Source organism: Microplitis demolitor, chromosome 6 (assembly GCF_026212275.2).
Source record: "Microplitis demolitor isolate Queensland-Clemson2020A chromosome 6, iyMicDemo2.1a, whole genome shotgun sequence".
Taxonomy (NCBI): Eukaryota; Metazoa; Arthropoda; class Insecta; order Hymenoptera; family Braconidae; genus Microplitis; species Microplitis demolitor.
In genome coordinates this window covers 16,780,678-16,800,741 of record NC_068550.1, presented here as the reverse complement: position 1 = coordinate 16,800,741, position 20,064 = coordinate 16,780,678, and the positions used below count along the sequence as shown (strand labels likewise).

The window sequence follows — 20,064 nt, the reverse complement described above, 5'->3', positions numbered from 1 at the left end:
ACCCATAAAATAAGTGTGAAAAATTGTATTAATATCGACAAGAACTATGGGTGCTATCGTTATGACAAGACTAGTGATAATGATAGAGGGTAGAGGTACATTTGATACATCATAAGTGATAAAAGAAATACGTTTATAATATAAAATAGCTGTGAAATTTACAGGTTATTTTGTGCACAATAAAATACAACTGAAGAAACTGGATTATAATGGGACATGCAAAAGATATGTGGAAAGAAAACCATATTTTCATCATTTTTTGATTTCATGAAAATTTTCAAATCTATCAAATTATTGGAAGAAATGGTCGAAACATAAAGTTTAAAGTCATAAATTAAAGCTTGTTAGACAAGCTTTCAGATAATTTTTACGGAATTTATCTATGAGTATTAGTTTTAAAATTATATAAACATGAACGTGGATAAAAAAAATTCTTTCGAAAAATCGTGGAAATTTCAAACAGTCATAACTTCTAATCTAATCGACTGATTTAGCCCATCTTCGAACTTGACCGGGATAATCGCCGATAGAATAAGTGGGATAAATTTTATCGAAATCAGATAAGAATTGTAGCGGCAATCGTGTCCTCAAAACTTGGTTATGTTACGTATATATATATATATATATATATATATATATATATATATATATATATATATATACATATAAGCGAAATACCACTGACTCATCACCAGATCTCCGAAACTATTTGACCGATTCATTTAAAATTTGGCATAGGTACTCCTTTTTCACTGTAGATGAGAGATAAGAAGGGATTTTGCGCAACTCCTAGCCAAAATGGATTTTTCGATAACCATCACGTATGCTACCCCCTCCCCCCAACGTTGCCATGGTAACCGTTGCCATGGTTACTGTTACTATGGTTATCAAGGTGGTTACCATGGTAACCGTTGTTATATGAACTGTCAAAATGAATAAATTGTAATAACAAATTCAGTTGTCAATTAAATTCAGAGGAATCATTAGAATAAAAGTAGAAAGATATTAAATACTAATATTCTGCAAATCATCTACAGTATTATTTTATATAATGTTAGGCAAATATATTTTGATTTCAAATTTTCTACTAGGTCGATTCAGTCTAAACTATTGGTTAGTTAATCATTTTTCTTCTGAAAGTTATAGGTCAAAATTAACCCATAATTGTAAGATTCTAAAATGGTTTAAAAAAGTAATATTATAAAAAAAAAAAATATAAAAACGGTTGGCCTTAAAGGTCATCCCTGCAACTTCCCATTAATTTTATATTCAAGCGCTCAAAATTGTACTTACTCCGAGCTCAAAAATCTGGTAAAAGTTTAATATAACATTATTTCTTAAATTCTATAACCAAAATACTTTTGAATGAATTAACCGATTTTTACGCGATTGGTGGCATTCGACGCAGTTTTTCAGGCCTCATAAAGAGTCTTTGAGTTTTAATCGATCGAAGTATGAATTCCGATATAATTCAGAAAAAACATTTTTTTCTGTTTTTTTTTTCGACAACGATAAATCATAAAAGAATGAATCGATTGTGACCGGGCTAGCGGCGATCGACGTGGTTTCTTGATGTTGAGAGCTGGTTAGTTTTTGGAATTGATCAGTAGTCGTTTAAAAGTAATTCTATAAAAACCACATTTAAAAAAATTTTTTTTTTGTAGTATTTTTGAGATTTCTCAAAATATACCGGTTCGAATCGGTATAAATTGTATTTAAAATCTAAGTTTAAGTCGAGCCCTTTTGGATGGCGCCAACCGAGATCAAATCGGTCGAGCCGTTCAAAAGTTATAAGAGGTTTACATACGGCCACACACACACACACACACACACACACACACACACACACACACACACACACACATACATACATAAAGATATACGGACATCACTGCGGAAACATTCGGGGAGACTTTCTAGGACCTCAAAACGTCAACATCCGTTTAAAACTCGATTTTCTAAAAAAGGAGTAAAATTAATAACTTCCCGATTCTTCAGCGGGATGTTAAAAATGTTGTGTGAAGTACGCGATTAACTTTGAATTGAAGACTTGAACATAAAACGATAATAAAACTATTAGAGATCGGAAAGAGTATATCAAATAATAATAATTATTCAATTTTATTTTTTTCAAACACACTTTCTATAAGTTAATGAATCTTAGATTATTAATAATCATAAAATGGTATTTGACGCAATTTATTGTAAATAATTCATTTGTGATTACTAGTAATTATTACCAATACAGAGTACCTCATGGGTGATGCGGAAATCTGTGAATGACAAATGCATTGATTGGTACTATTTTTCCTGACTAAAAATTTTAAAAATTCACTTCATTTATCGATAAGAAAATATACATTTTGTATTTAACATAAGAAATAAAGATTAAAATTAATAGTGTGCCCAGCGAAGCGGGCGGGTGGCTGCTAGTATATATATATATACGTCTACATTTATACATCTATTTATAGGTCGCAAAAAACAAATCGCCCGGTCAAATTAATCGCACAAGTTGATATTAAAGTAAAACGTCTTGTTGTTAAGACGCGGAACAATATTTACCAGCACGAACAAGACAACAATGTAAATATTATCTTTTTAATATAAATTGAAAAGTATTTAGTTATGAATTAAAACTAAACAATTTTTTTTATAGATAAAAAAAGCGAGCATTGCAGGTACTTCGACAAAGGACACATCAGTCCAAGATTTGAAATCCAGTATCACTGTCCCTTCTAATAAAAATCCAAATACAAAAATTAAACGCAATGATGCCAATCCTTCTCCATCCAATCATTCATCATATGAAGATGATCAAAATAATACTAACCCTTCTACACCTTGCCAGTCAGTATATCAAGATTATGAAAATAATATCGATCCTTCTATATCTGTCCATTTATTGCATCAAGATAATCAAAATAATAGCAATCCATCTACATCTGATGGTCTATTAATTAGACCAACTAATAAAACTGCTATCACACCTACATTTTTTAAATCATCAACTAAACAAAATGATATTAAAACGGTCATATCGTCAGATTATTTCTGTATTAATGATGAAGAGGGACTAGTGAAGATTCCAAATGAAGAAGAATGCGACTTGGATAAAATTTTAAATAAAATACAAACTATTGTATTGCTTAATAAGGAGACCAAAGATAAAAATTTAAATTTACTGAGATTAGTAAGAGATGAAATTAAGACTAGGAATGACCAATCAACATCAACAGACCAAGATAATAATTCTGACTCTTCGATTCCGAGGACTGTAGTCCTTGCCGATAGAGAACTTGCTGATAGAGAAGAAAACTTGGAAATAGATTCAATATTATCAAGAAGTGAATCAGATGAACAGCTACAAGTTGTTGATGATAATTATAAATCAACTTTTTGTCTAAGACAAGTCATTATTAATAAAAAAAACAGTGATTACACATCCTTGGCATAACAGTCACCTTAAAAAAACAAGTAGCCAAAAGTTTTTTATTTTTATCAATAAACTGACGTAAATTCAAAGAAAATTTTTCATTTTACAATAATACGAGATATTCTAGAAACAAGGGCTCTCTATGAAAAATTGTATACTTAAAATCCAGAATGTATTTATTTTTAGTTTAATAGAAATATGATAGCATTTGAATTTTGCACGACTCATGATGCGAAGCATCAGAGAGTGCTTTACGATCGAACAACTTTCTTCGCCTCACTTCGGCAACTATTTGAATTATTATACCTTTATTGATTCACGGAATTAAGATAAGTTGCACACCATTTCGAAGACAATTTAATGGAGATTAATTCCATACTTTTCAAAAATTTATTTAGTCAAATAAAAACCGAAAAAACATCAAAATAGTTTAAAAACATTTCCTGTCCGTCAAGTATAAAACTCGTAGACACGATAACTTGCGAAAAAATCAAGTAATTGAAACGAATTTTATATATATATATATATATATATATATATATATTGATAAAGCGTACGCAACGTCGTAAACGTTGCGGGTACACACATATATATATACTAGCAGCCACCCGCCCGCTTCACTGGGCACACTATTAATTTTAATCTTTATTTCTTATATTAAATACAAAATGTATATTTTCTTATCGATGAATGAAGTGAATTTTTAAAATTTTTGGTCAGGAAAAATAGTACCAGTCAATGCATGTGTCATTCACAGATTTCCGCATCACCCATGAGGTACTGTGTATTGGTAATAATTATTAGTAATCACAAATGAATTATTTACAATAAATTGCGTCAAATACCATTTTATGATTATTAATAATCTAAGATTCATTAACTTATAGAAAGTGTGTTTGAAAAAAATAAAATTGAATGATTATTATTATTTGATATACTCTTTCCGATCTCTAATAGTTTTATTATCGTTTTATGTTCAAGTCTTCAATTCAAAGTTAATCGCGTGCTTCACACAACATTTTTAACATCCCGCTGAAGAATCGGGAAGTTATTAATTTTACTCCTTTTTTAGAAAATCGAGTTTAAAACGGATGTTGACGTTTTGAGGTCCTAGGAAGTCTCCCCGAATGTTTCCGCAGTGATGTCCGTATATCTTTATGTATGTGTGTGTGTGTGTGTGTGTGTGTGTGTGTGTGTGTGTGTGTGGCCGTATGTAAATTTCTTATAACTTTTGAACGGCTCGACCGATTTGATCTCGGTTGGTGCCATCCGAAAGGGCTCGACTTAAACTTAGATTTTAAATACAATTTATACCGATTCGAACCGGTATATTTTGAGAAATCTCAAAAATACTACAAAAAAAAAATTTTTTTAAATGTGGTTTTTATAGAATTACTTTTAAACGACTACTGATCAATTCCAAAAACTAACCAGCTCTCAACATCAAGAAACCACGTCGATCGCCGCTAGCTCGGTCACAATCGATTCATTCTTTTATGAGTTATCGTTGTCGAAAAAAAAAACAGAAAAAAATGTTTTTTCTGAATTATATCGAAATTCATACTTCGATCGATTAAAACTCAAAGACTCTTCATGAGGCCTGAAAAACTGCGTCGAATGCCACCAATCGCGTAAAAATCGGTTAATTCATTCAAAAGTATTTTGGTTTTAGAATTTAAGAAATAATGTTATATTAAACTTTTACCAGATTTTTGAGCTCGGAGTAAGTACAATTTTGAGCGCTTAAATATAAAATTAATGGGAAGTTGCAGGGATGACCTTTAACGCTAACCGTTTTCATATTTTTTTTTTTCATAATATTACTTTTTTAAACCATTTTAGAATCTTACAATTATGGGTTAATTTTGACCTATAACTTTCAGAAGAAAAATGATTAACTAACCAATAGTTTAGACTGAATCGACCTAGTAGAAAATTTGCCTAACATTATATAAAATAATACTGTAGATGATTTGCAGAATATTAGTATTTAATATCTTTCTACTTTTATTCTAATGATTCCTCTGAATTTAATTGACAACTGAATTTGTTATGACAATTTATTTATTTTGACAGTTATTACAACAACGGTTACCATGGTAACCACCTTGATAACCATAGTAACAGTAACCGTGGCAACGGTATCCATGGCAATGGTAACCATGGCAACGGTAACAACAACAACAACAACAACAACAACAACAACAACAACAACAACAACAACAACAACAACAACAACAACAACAACAACAACAACAACAACAACAACAACAACAACAACAACAACAACAACAACAACAACAACAACAACAACAACAACAACAACAACAACAACAACAACAACAACAACAACAACAACAACAACAACAACAACAACAACAACAACAACAACAACAACAACAACAACAACAACAACAACAACAACAACAACAACAACAACAACAACAACAACAACAACAACAACAACAACAACAACAACAACAACAACAACAACAACAACAACAACAACAACAACAACAACAACAACAACAACAACAACAACAACAACAACAACAACAACAACAACAACAACAACAACAACAACAACAACAACAACAACAACAACAACAACAACAACAACAACAACAACAACAACAACAACAACAACAACAACAACAACAACAACAACAACAACAACAACAACAACAACAACAACAACAACAACAACAACAACAACAACAACAACAACAACAACAACAACAACAACAACAACAACAACAACAACAACAACAACAACAACAACAACAACAACAACAACAACAACAACAACAACAACAACAACAACAACAACAACAACAACAACAACAACAACAACAACAACAACAACAACAACAACAACAACAACAACAACAACAACAACAACAACAACAACAACAACAACAACAACAACAACAACAACAACAACAACAACAACAACAACAACAACAACAACAACAACAACAACAACAACAACAACAACAACAACAACAACAACAACAACAACAACAACAACAACAACAACAACAACAACAACAACAACAACAACAACAACAACAACAACAACAACAACAACAACAACAACAACAACAACAACAACAACAACAACAACAACAACAACAACAACAACAACAACAACAACAACAACAACAACAACAACAACAACAACAACAACAACAACAACAACAACAACAACAACAACAACAACAACAACAACAACAACAACAACAACAACAACAACAACAACAACAACAACAACAACAACAACAACAACAACAACAACAACAACAACAACAACAACAACAACAACAACAACAACAACAACAACAACAACAACAACAACAACAACAACAACAACAACAACAACAACAACAACAACAACAACAACAACAACAACAACAACAACAACAACAACAACAACAACAACAACAACAACAACAACAACAACAACAACAACAACAACAACAACAACAACAACAACAACAACAACAACAACAACAACAACAACAACAACAACAACAACAACAACAACAACAACAACAACGACTTCATCAATGGCTATTGAATGTAAATAATAATAACGATTCCGATGATAATGATGACGATACGATCATCTTAGGAGGTGAAACGATATTTTATAATTTATCTGGTGAATGGAGTGTGACCGAAGCCAGTGACTCTGAATTTAAGTATTATTATTAAAAAAAACACACACACACACACACAATTTTTTTTTTTTTCATAAATATTAAGTATGTTTATAAAAACCAAGTATTTTTTAATATTAAGTATTTCTTTTTTCAATTTAAAAAAATAGTTTGTCATTTTTAAAAAAATTAATAAAAAAAGTATCCAATGCATACATATTTTTATTTATATGTTAAAAGATCCTTGCTCCACCTGTCCAACTTGTCCCTCACGGTTGAAATAGGCGTAAATACTGCGCGCTGCACAGAGTGTGCGCGAGCGGTCTTTTTTAAATTTTCCGCGAAATATAGAACCTGCTGCCACCTTTTGTACAGCATCGACTTGTCATCATCCCCCTAATACCACAGTTTGCTTGAGCAAAAGTTTCGACAAATATCCGTCAACTTCGGATTTTTCCATTTTTACGACATTATGTATGCAACTTGCTATTGAATTTGACGTGAATTAACTTCATAAGTTGTCGTTAATTTGAAGTCAAATTTTTGGTCAGCTTATTATCAATTTGTTTTCATAAATTGTCAAGTATATTTTTACCCTTAAATTGTTGACAATTTTGTATAATAATTTGATTACCTTCTGCAATGGCGAGAATGAACATTACCGACTGTTTTTTCGTAAAAGTTTTTTAAAATAGAAGAAAAATTAACCGAAAGTTTTTTTATTTTCAATTTTTGGCGTGAAATTCACTGTAAATTCGGGCAGCAGATTTCATGTTATTTCAACATCAAATTACGCTCATTTTTCAGCTAAAGTGGCTGTTAGAGATACTTTAAATAGTGCATGCGCAGTTTGACATTTTTTTTTTCCCAAATTTTTTATTATTATTACTATTATTACAATTATCATTATTATTTAAAATTTAATTATAAAAAACGAGAATTACTATGAAAAGGCCTATGAAATAATCAGTCAAAGGATAATTACATATTTAAAAAATTTTTTTTTTATTTTCTTAAAAAAAAATAATAGTACATTAAAGTTTATAAAAGAACGAATTCAAATTTACAGTATTTGCTTCCGTGAAATCGCAGATTGAAATGCTCTTCTTCAACTGTGTTGGTGAGATTTTTTAATGTCTCTTCATCAGCAATTAATTGGTTGTTTGTCCTCGTAGGGAAGTAGACCATAAATTGATTATCGAGAGCAGCAATGACTCGAGGTCCATACTGTGTTAAAATTTTTTTTAATTCCGTAATTTTATACATTTTGCCAACTTCCAATTCTTGAAATTTTCTGGTTGGCAAAATGTTTTCTAAATTACTAATTTCATTGATTCTCTTCAAATCCATCCTATAACAGATATTTAATTAATTAGTAAATTAAATATAACTTATTAATAAATCAAAAATAATAATTAATACATTTTGATAAATATGAAAAATATTTATCAAAATATGCAAGTATAATAAGACTATGACTTACGTGTTTATAAAAAAAACGAACACAATAAATATTATAAAAAACTTTAGTATAAACTTTCCACTGACTGTTCACTTAGATGTTTCAGCAAAGACTGAGTGCTGAGAGCTCAAGAGCTTAGAAATTATTCGTCTACCCCCACTACAACTCAGAAACGAGCTCAAACTTGTTGGATGACGCAATCGATGACGTCATCTAGCAAAAAAAGGGGGGGGGGGTTAGCCGATAGATGGCATCCTCTCAGCATACTTCTCACATGCACTTGTCCACACCTCAGTTTCAATATATACGACTTGAAATTAATACACTTGTAAGTACACACACTAACACAACCTGTACATGGTAGGCAGCTAGTGCCAGCTCTGGGTGTGATGCGAATTACTCAACCACCTTTAATCTGGTAGGCTGCCCATGACCCAATCTAGTTTGTAACAGATGCGTGTATGTTACTTTTTTTACGCAATCACCATCGTACATCACTTCAAAAAACATGTAAAACTAACCTCAAAAGCGTGTTTAAGTCGGTAAAATAGGTCTTACCAACCGCCACTACAACCTAATCGACAGCCAAAACAAGTTTATCGACGGGCAATATCAATACAGACAATAAAACAGTGCTTAACAACGGTCAAATCAGAGTTTACCGACTGCCAATCTGAGGACAGTCGGTAAAACAGGTCTTACCGACCGCCAGTATGTCCACCGACCGTCGACAGGTTACCCTCTGTCGGTAACTTAGCACGGACTAGAACCCGCAATCTGTATTATCGGGGGGGGGGGGGGGAACTCCCCTAGCTCAACTACTTCGATGTCTTATGGCAGTGGTAACATCGGAATGTGCCACGCGAATTTCCTTCCCTAATTATCTAATATATATTTTTTTTCTAAAATCGAGTATATATGAACAAATGATTGTTATTAAAATAAATAAATATTTAAATTAATTATTATATAAATTCTATGAATTTTAATATTTATCATCAGCAAACTATTTGTAAATAAAAAATTACTTACAAATAATTCGAACACAAATTATTTAGAAACATTTTTTACATACTAATGAGATAAGGAAATATCTTTAGCAAACATTATTTCTAAATAATTATTATCAAAAATAGTCTATAGTCTCATAAGATAATATTTTTTAATAATTATTTAAGAGAATTTTGCATACACACATCAATGTCTTGAGACATTAGAACGTACTCTACAGAAAAATTCGCTCTTCTCCATTAATTAAAAGTTCTATTAATTTATTTACAGTTAGCAAATAACAGTGAATAAGATTTTTGAATTCAGTTCAAAATCAGTATTTAAATTATTATTAAAAAATAATTTTGATAAAAATTTATCATAAAAAAAAAAATATACTTTTTTAGCCCACATGATCCATATATTTTTTAAACATTATATTCAATTTTTAAAAATCTTCATGTCTAATAAAATAAATATTTTTATTATTCTTTAATTTGTAAAAAATATTTTTTAGATTAATGAAAAATGTAAATCTGTTTTATGACATCAGACTGCAGTGCTGGTTTCAAAATGTGTGTTCTAAATAATTTTTAGTATAATTAATATTACTTTTATTCAAAATTATTTAAACATAATTATTTTTGTTGAAGTCTAATATGATTAATATTCTCCCTACCCCAAATGCTTTACTATTATTATGTGAGTGGGGGGATTGGGTTAAAAGCAGATGTGTGTCTGAGCTCTGAACATTCAGTCTTTCGCAGTGCTCTAAGAATATAAAAAGTGGACTTTATACATAAAATTTCGTAACCAAAGTTTGCAAATTATACATATTTGAAAAAAACTTCAACATAATTTCACTACCAGTAACATTGGATCTAACAGATATCAATAAAGTCAACTGCTTAGATGAATTTTTACCATCAAAGAAGATGTCTGATTTAGAATTGGACAATGATTATCAAATTATTGAGCTAAAGCCAATTACAACCAAGTACGGTTCGCAAATAATTGTGAATTTAGACAATGAATTTAACATTTATTTGCCAAAGCGAACAGTAAAACTTCTGCATAACAAGGATATGGAAAAATTAAACAACCTCAATGGAGCAGCCAGCAATGGATATCTTTATCTTCAATATCATGGATCGATATACAATAAATTTGAAATTAAATACAATCCATAAAATTACACTAGATGAGTGAAAAGAATGCTAATTTTTACTCACAGAAAAAAATGTACATATTTAAACTTATTATGTTGTACAATGTATTTTTGTTTTTGATAGCAGCAAAAAGTCATGATTTCATGGCTAAATAAATTATATTATCTATCTATCTTTTGTGCTCAGTGTATACTTTCCCTATATCATTTTTATAGATTAACAATAATAATTAAAATATTATTTATGAATATTTTAAGATTAATGAAGTAATGTAAATAATGTTAAGATAAATAAAAAAGTTAAAAGTATTAAGTGCTTCTAATGATTTGAACTCTCTGACATTTACTTTTTTTTTTTTATTTTAACTAATTTTTACATGTATTCATTTACTTATCTAATTATTGTGATATTATATTTTATAACCGCTTATGCATATTTTTTTTTTAATTTAAATGAATATTTCACATAGATTGAATACAAAAGATTGGAATGCATGTAAGAAATTCCATCTTATATAAGTGATTTTTATTTTATGTTTATACTCAAATTATTTGATAATTTAAGTTCTTATACCTTAATGGTTTTTTTTTCTGATGGAAACTTTTAAGTATATTTTATAGATGTATTAAAAGAATCGGAATGTGCTCAGTTTAATTTTATTGGTACATCGGAAAAAAAAATTTTTTTTCGCTTCAAAAAAGGCAATATTGTAGAAAGTATACTTTTTTTAATGCTAAAATTTTAGCTCACATTAGGGGGGGGGGTAAAATTTGAATGACTAAAAATCATTGAAATGTGACATTTTGAATATGCTGATATAGGTAAAAAAATTCAGATCAGGGAGTGATAATAATATTCTCTTGCTTCAAAAATTGTATAAATATATATATATATATATATATATATATATATATATATATATATATATATATATATATATATATATATATATCATATCAAGCGTATGCTATATAGCTTAAACTGGAAGTATTCCTGCGCCGCAAAAATTTAAAGCGTGCATGTGGATATACTCTAGCTATATAAGTTCGAAGCAAGAATATTCCCGCGCCGCAAATTTGAACGACCACGTGGATATATATTCCCTAGGTTTGGTATACTCTCAGTTCGGAGCAAGTATATCCCGCGCTGAGAGTTTGAACGAGCACGTGGACTCCCCTCCATTTAACATTCTTCTGTACAGTTCGGAGTAAGAATTTGCCGCGCCGCAAATTCAAACGAATAAAATACAGTCATTAGTTAAATATTATATCCTGGTGGGGCAGATGAGAGATTGGAATCCACATAGTCGTAGTATTATTATTTCTTTCAGATAATTTTATTTTATTAAAATAGCTAGGTAATTTTTTTTCTCTATAGGCATAAAACATATTTTGCTTGGAGACAAGAAAATTTTTTTAATAACATGAAGAAAAATATAACATATATATTTATAATGACTATTATGTATATATATCTATATTTATAATACCTATCATGTATATATATCTATATAATACAATATATCTATCTGTATATATATATGTAATGCAATAAATATACAGCAGACTCAGGTTATAAGTTACATCGGACGCTCTTCTCAATCTTATATTAATTTTATTTTTTTCCTGTATGTCGGAGTATAGACAGCAATATAGCTTATAACCAGAGTATACAGTATATCTAAAATTCCATTAAGAATAATTATAATAAACACATTAAAAATTAAATTTTTGTGGATAATATCACAAAAAATTATAACATTTGCATACAAAATACTGCATATTCCACAAAAACATATATCGAGAATAAAAAAATAAAATGTATTCTATTTTAGAATAAAATAAGAGAGAATAAAAAATTTCTTAGAATATTCATTCAAATATTACATCATATTAATTGCATACCAAATACATCTTATAAATAAAATGATAAAAATAATAGAAATGTATCGATTTAAAAGTACTTGTTCTAAGAAAATAATATACGGATCTTTTTTTCTATATAAAATTTTTCTATACTCATCCTTCAAGGAATAACTGATGTTTGATATTGCATCATCATTATATTTGGCATACCAAATAAGATCTATTCATAGCTTTAAAAGAGTTAGTCTATTTATAGCTTAAAATAATCAACCTAGGTCTGGCTTTTTTTAAGCCTAATAAAGTAAGTGTTTATTTATTTGTTTATTTATTTTTCTTTTTTTTTTTAAATTAATTTGTTGCTGTATATTCTTTCAACTATCTTAACATCGTACCATATGTTTGGAAAAAATTTAAAAGGAGAGGGGTAATTTTTAACAAAAATTTTTAAAAGAGAAGGGGGTAATTTTGGAAAAAATTTTAAACAGAGTTCCGTATAGACAATCCAGATGGCTAGAAAATTCTAACACGGGCAACACAGTAATCAATTAAAATAACGATTGCAGCGTGATGATTGGGATTTATAGATAATCTTTGGTCTTATATGACCGTATGGCTATTAATTCGTTTTTATTAGTAAAAAACAGTACCTGATGGGGTACGTTCATTTTAGACCATGAGAAAGCTGAAAAAAATCTCACACGGTCGGCACGGTAAGTGAATTAAATAAATACTTTATTGTCGAAAATAGTTTAAATAAATTATTGTCAGGTCTTTAGTACATTATCGTTGCTGTTATTATTTATATTTACTATAAAACAATAACATAATATTAAATTATCGAATTGAATCAGCAGACCATGGAAAATCTAACACGGTCGGCACGGCAAGTGATTCAAATAATAGCTTTACTGTAGAAAATAGATTAAATAAATTATTGTTAGTTCTTTAGTAAATTATTGTTGCTTTTATTATATGTATTTACAATAAAACGATAACATAACTTTAAATTATCGAATTCACGGCAGCAGACCAGGAAAAACCTCACACGGTCAGTACGGCAAGTGATTTAAATAATTCCTTATTGTCGAAAAGAGTTTAAATAAATTACTGTTAGTTCTTTAGTAAATTATTGTTGCTGTTTTTATATGTATTTACAATAAAACAATAACATAAATTTGAATTATCGAATTGACTCAGCAGACCATGGAAAATCTAACACGGTCGGCACGGCAAGTGATTTAAATAATTCCTTATTGTCGAAAATAGATTAAATAAAGTATTGTTACTTCTTCAGTAAATTATTGTTAGTGTTTTTACTTTTTTTTACTATAAAACAATGACATAATTTAAAATTATCGAATTGACTCAGCAGACCATGAAAATCTAACACGGTCGGCACGGCAAGTGATTTAAATAATTCCTTATTGTCGAAAAGAGTTTAAATAAATTACTGTTAGTTCTTTAGTGAATTTTTGTCGGTGTTTTTATTTTTTTTTTTACTATAAAACAATGGCATCATTTTAAATTATCGAACCGACTCAGCAGACCATGGAAAATCTAACACGGTCGGCACGGCAAGTGATTTAAATAATTCCTTATTGTCGAAAATAGATTAAATAAAGTATTATTACTTCTTCAGTAAATTATTGTTAGTGTTTTTACTTTTTTTTACTATAAAACAATAACATAATTTAAAATTATCAAATTGACTCAGCAGACCAGGAAAAATCTAACACGGTCGGCACGGCAAGTGATTTAAATAATTACTTTATTGTCGAAAATAGTCTAAATAAATTATTGTTACTCCTTTAGTAAATTATTGTTGCTGTTTTTATCCATATTTACAATGAAACAGTAACATTATTTTAATTTATCGAATCCACCGCAGCAGACCAGGAAAAGCCTCACACGGTCGGCACGGTGAGTAATATAAGTAGTAATTTTGTCTTTATCATTTTCAGTTTTATTGCATTATCAATCTTCTGACAATACTTTATTGTAAATATTTCACTTGAAAAGTTTTATGTAGTCAGTATGTGATTGTAATTTGATTTCAAGGAAATCTGTAGGTTTTTAAAAATTCAAATCTTGGCGGTCGTAGTGGTAGATGTCAGAACGTTTTTTCTGTTTTCGGCCATTTTTAATTTTTCAAAACGCGCGACTATCATTTGTTTTTTGGACTCGACTCGTTTTATTGCAACTGTAAGCATTAATGAAACGTTCTTCTCAAACTCCAGTATTCGATTAATTGCAAACGTAAAAAAATGTCAGAGCCACTTTATGAAAAAAAAATATTTTTTTCATACGAGGATGTCGAAAATGCATTGGCAGAGTACGAAAATACTACAAAACACAGACTGTCTGTTAAAAATAGCAAAACTCTGCACAATGTTCTCAATGACAAAGGTAACGTGGAGCTTGATGCTAATTTAATATACAACGAGATCTATTATCAGTGTTGCACTGTAAAAAACTCTGATAAATCCAAGTAAGTAGTCCATTTATGTAAAAGTCTAGAAGTTGGTACAGCAACTTTTAGATTCAATTTTATAATTAATAATGGCATACTCTTTTTTTCAGCTCGAGCTCAATTTAATAATAAGTATGCTTTCAATTTTCTTTTCAGATTGTGTCCAGCCACCTTGAATCTTCACTTATCCCCCAATAAGCATCATTTAGAAGTTGATTGCTGTAATGTGGATCATGATCACAGACCGTTACCAGTAAGTATGACTTAATCAATTATTACTGCGGATATGTACGTTTTAACACTTATCGAAATTTAGGACTACAAATCAGTAACAACCATTGAATTATTAAGTGAATTTAATTTATTCCTATCAATAACAATTTTAATATTTTTCGAAGAATTAAAAAAATCAGCCCAAAAGGAATTTAAAGCCACTATTGGATAGTGCTCGTGAATGATAATCATCTAAAAAAATATAGTGAATGATAACTATCTAAAAAAATGAGAAGTGAATTGGTTGCTCGAAAAAAAAAAAATTTGCAAAGTGATGATTTCGATCAACAGCTTCAGAATATGAAAAAAAATTTGTCAAATCCTGAATCTGTTAATCGAAATCAAAAAATTGAAAAGCTGAAAAGGCTTATTGAAGATTTTACCACCAACGCTGATGAAGATGGAAAACAAAAACATTATCAACCACAACAATAACAAAAGCAGCAGCATCTGCAACAAAAGCAACAAACAACAGTATCAAGAAGAGCAACAGCAAGAAAATTAGCAGCACGTCGAACACAACGAACTCAGATAACTTTGGTAACTTTTAAAAATCGACGGAAATTAAATTTGTTTAGTTTAGATAAAATACATTCATTATTGGAAATATTATATACTATTATTAAACAATAATAAAAATCTTTTTCCACACTGCAATACTCACTCATAAAAATATTCGGGTGGCAATGCTTAGCTAGTAGAGCATATAACGGTGGGCCCTGGCTACTTCGTGTCCAGTAGCCACGAACCACAGTTAAAGAATTTTCCTGAATGAATTAATTAATTGATAATAAATTATTAATATAAATATAAATTACAATTAATTTTGTTGCCGGTTCTGCACGACGAGAAAAAATCTTAGGAGTAGGTCGACTTATTTTGACCGGACACGCGGCTGAGAATCAAACTTATTCTATAAGACACTGATGATGAAAGTAATTTTGTTTAGAAACTCACTTCAAATATATATATCGAATTTTATTTAACCAAATCCCGAATATATATGTGTACAAATTCTCCTTTTCTTACATATTCAATTTTTATCAGAAAATTAAGTAAGTGTCCAGCGGCAATGAAATAATGGACACGAGAAAATAAATTAAATATTATATAGCGTCACGTTGAAGAGAGAGATATAAATATGAATATAAATTTATTATAAATCTTATCTGAGTTCGTTATGTTCGACGTACTGGTGGTACCGGTCGCCGCTGCATCGTGGACCTTCACCGTATTTCTTGTTTAGGTTCCTCTGCTGCTGACGAGCTAGACGCTGGGCTAATCACTAGTATCACTTCACAAAATTTTGGTTTGTAAACCACTTTATAACAGAAAATATTCACTAAGACGAATTTAAATTTTAAAGCTTTTCAAATAGGAAAATGGATTGGCTTAGGCGTGACTTATTAGTCGAGCACTTGACCTCAAGTGTCGTCTCTGATCGAGACGTCTTAGGTCTCATCCTCCGATGACCCCTACCTAATTATGCGCACATGACCGATTTACGGTCACCTGCTGCGCGAAGTCATCCCTTGTGGTCAATATTTTTTTCCTACAAGGGTAACGATGCAAACTTCATTTTTTCTTACGTCCTACCTTTAAACATATCGTTTAAATATTCGTACATGTACAAAAATAAATTCCATTATTTTTCGATAAAAGCTCATACAAATTTTTAATACATTGGAAAATTTTTATTTCAGATGCTTTAAAGCCTTTGTATTCAGATACTCGAAACATTATAAACCAATTCGAAAAAGGCACTTATTCGACTTGTGAAGCCAAAAGAACGACCGTGGAATCAAATAATGAAATAAAAAATTTCTGGGAAAATGTAAATTACGGAATGACATCTGGTGGGATGAGTGCTGAAGCAGTGTTTGCAAAATTGAATGAATTTAATATTTTAAAAAAGCTTCGTAGCGGAGAAATCGACAACGTGACGTACTCTGACGATTTCGAAGATGACATTTAAAAATTAATTAATAACAAATAATAAAATTAACTGTATTAAAAATAAAAATACATATATTACTAGTGTGTAAAAGTAGAGAAAAGTAAACACTTCTGCTTAATTTCTAATATTCACACATTTTACGACCAACTCCCATAGTGTGTACACGTACATATATTTTAATTAATTTTATGCAACATCTACCATTTTTGATTTATAATTACAGGGAGCGATTGCACATTAATAGGTCTACCATAAAAATCTCTACCTTACGATAACTAGACCATATCCAGGTCTACCACAAGCAACTACAACAGTTTCAAAAACTACCCGCGACAATCTCAACCAATCAACAATTCTAGAACAGCGGTTCTCAATCTTTTTTGCTGACGGAACCCTTTTGGAAAGCGAAATACTTGACGGAACCCTACAATAAAACAATAGTTTTAAAAAAGTGTATTCTTTATTAACAAGCATAATAAAAGTTCTATGTACCAGTTACTTATTATTTACATTATAATAATAGAAGATATAATGAAAAGACTAACTAATGGGAGGTATGAAATTGTTTTTTGTTTTTCATCAATTGGTTGATATCAGGTTTGATAGAGGACAGTTGTAGTCTCATATCAGGTTCAGCATCCAGTCTATTGCGGTATTTTGTTTTCGTGGCTGCATAAGTTGAGAATCCTGTTTCACACAAAGATGTTGTTGGGAAGGGAAGAAGAATATTCAGAGCCATTTTGGCAAGCATTGGATATTCATCACGAATTCTGCACCCAAAATCGTTGAGAGGCATCGTTTTGAACAGTAACTCCATACTTGTGTCTGATGACATTTCTAAAAGAGATTCATATATCTCGTTTGACATACTTTCGGGCTTTTCTAAGTTGTGTAAAAAAGGATTAAGAATCCATGAATTCAGATTAATTTTTGTAATCTGTTCTTCGGGAAAATACTTCTCAAAAGATTCGCGCATTGAAGCGAGATATTGGACCAATTCTCCAAATACATCATCTTGAAACATTTCTGAGTCGTTGTCGCTAACAAACTCGCTGAGTGACGTAAAGCTTTCTACTTCTCTCTTTCGAACGCAAATAATCCAAAAATCTAATTTTCTTTTGAAGGAAGTTATCTTGTTACAGGCCTGGAACACTGTTGTCTGTTTACCTTGCAATGATAAATTTAATTCGTTCAGTTTTTGAAAGATATCCGCCATAAAAGACACTCGAAACAACCAAGTTTTCTCATGCAAACGGTCTTTCAAATTAAAAGAAGTATCTGAAAGAAACATTTGTAGCTCGGCTCTAAGTTCAAATAACCTTGTCAAAGTTTTACCCCGAGACAGCCATCGCACTTCTGTATGGAGCAGCAGTGTTTTATGTTTGCTTCCATAATCTTCACACATTAATGAGAACAATCGGAACTGTAGTGGTCGTGATTTGACAAAATTAATTATTTTTACCGCTTCATCCATAACTAATTTTAGATTTGGCGGCATTTGCTTCATCGCAAGAGCTTGTCTATGCAGGATACAATGGCTGGAAGTACAGTTAGGTGCTCTATTTTTTATTCGTGACACTAATCCTGCTGTATTACCCGTCATCGCTTTGGCCCCATCTGTACAAATATCAATGCAATTGTTCCAACTGAGATTATTTTCCTCAAAAAATATGTTTATTTTATTAAAAATTTCTTCTCCGGTAGTGTTTGTGGGCAGCAGTGAACACATAAGCATATCTTCTTCAAAAGAACTTTCATATGGATATCTCACGATAACAAGCAAGATAGCCAGACCAGCGACACCAGTCGATTCATCTACTTGCAATGCGAATCGTGTTTTTTGTAGACGTGTAACTAATTCTTGTTTGACGTAAGTTGATAAATCATGAATTCGTCGTGAAACAGTATCGTTTGAAAGCGGCACAGTAGAAAGATGCTTTGCAGATTTTTCATCCAGCATACATTTTGCTATGTCTGACACACATGGTTTTATTAAATTCTCAGCGATAGTATGGGCTTCACCTGCTTGTGCAATGCGATAGCTAACTAAATAAGATGCCTCCGTGGCCTTTTCATTGATAGTTTTAGTGATATGCATCATAGTTTTTTGATTTTCCAATAACTGTTCTCTTTTACGGACAAAAAAATCTATACTCTTGTCTTTAGACTCGGGGTGTACAGTTTCTAAATGTCGGCGTAACTTGGCAGGGCCCATGGAACTATTAGGAAGCAGTTTACTACATAACATGCAGAGAGGTAAGCCGTCGGAATCAACAAATCCGAAATTGATATATGATTCGTCATATATCCTCTTTTTTTCTTTTGAAGCCGTAGAACTTGACGTCGTTGCCTTATCAACTGGATCGGTAATTGCTGTATGCTCCCCGCGTACTGCTTTTGAAGATTCGGCTTCGTGAAATGAACTTGTTGCAACACGTTTAACGCCTTTAAGCCAGCGGTCCATTTTTTAAAATAATTATATTACGAATAATAACTAATACTCTCACTACACTACTAAACCACTTTGTTTCTAGCAGGTACTTATCGTTCTGAACGCTAATCGTCGACTGACGTGTCGAGGTGCGAACTGCGATCACGTCGCTTCGAGTCGCTTTTATAAAATTGCCGAAAACAATAGAAAAACAAATAATGCGCTTAAACAATCTCGACTTTAATGTTTTACATTAGAGCCGAAAGTCGCTGGTTCATAATAGAGTCTAATCTCTGAGGCGGCTTTTATCAAAGGGACTGCGCACTCACAAGTACATACATGTTGGCGG

At 30.8% G+C, this 20,064-nt stretch overlaps 1 protein-coding gene, 1 long non-coding RNA gene and 1 pseudogene across 2 annotated transcripts; 2 read left to right on the top strand and 1 right to left on the bottom strand.

Moving 5' to 3' along the window:
* The first annotated feature begins 5,627 nt into the window (after nucleotides 1-5,627).
* Nucleotides 5,628-7,016, top strand: LOC128668054 (GATA zinc finger domain-containing protein 10-like; annotated as a pseudogene).
* Nucleotides 7,017-14,941: 7,925 nt separating this feature from the next.
* Nucleotides 14,942-17,181, top strand: LOC106693720 (uncharacterized). The gene is made up of 3 exons (XR_008403882.1): nucleotides 14,942-15,072; nucleotides 15,211-15,307; nucleotides 17,031-17,181. It is a non-coding gene; the product is annotated as an uncharacterized LOC106693720 (long non-coding RNA).
* An 864-nt stretch (nucleotides 17,182-18,045) lies between these two features.
* Nucleotides 18,046-19,748, bottom strand: LOC128668053 (zinc finger BED domain-containing protein 5-like). The gene is made up of 2 exons (XM_053740214.1): nucleotides 18,241-19,748; nucleotides 18,046-18,121 (listed from the first exon to the last, which is right to left on the bottom strand). The coding sequence occupies exons 1-2, from the start codon at nucleotides 19,746-19,748 to the stop codon at nucleotides 18,046-18,048; spliced, it is 1,584 nt and encodes a 527-aa protein (XP_053596189.1).
* Between the last annotated feature and the right edge of the window lie 316 nt (nucleotides 19,749-20,064).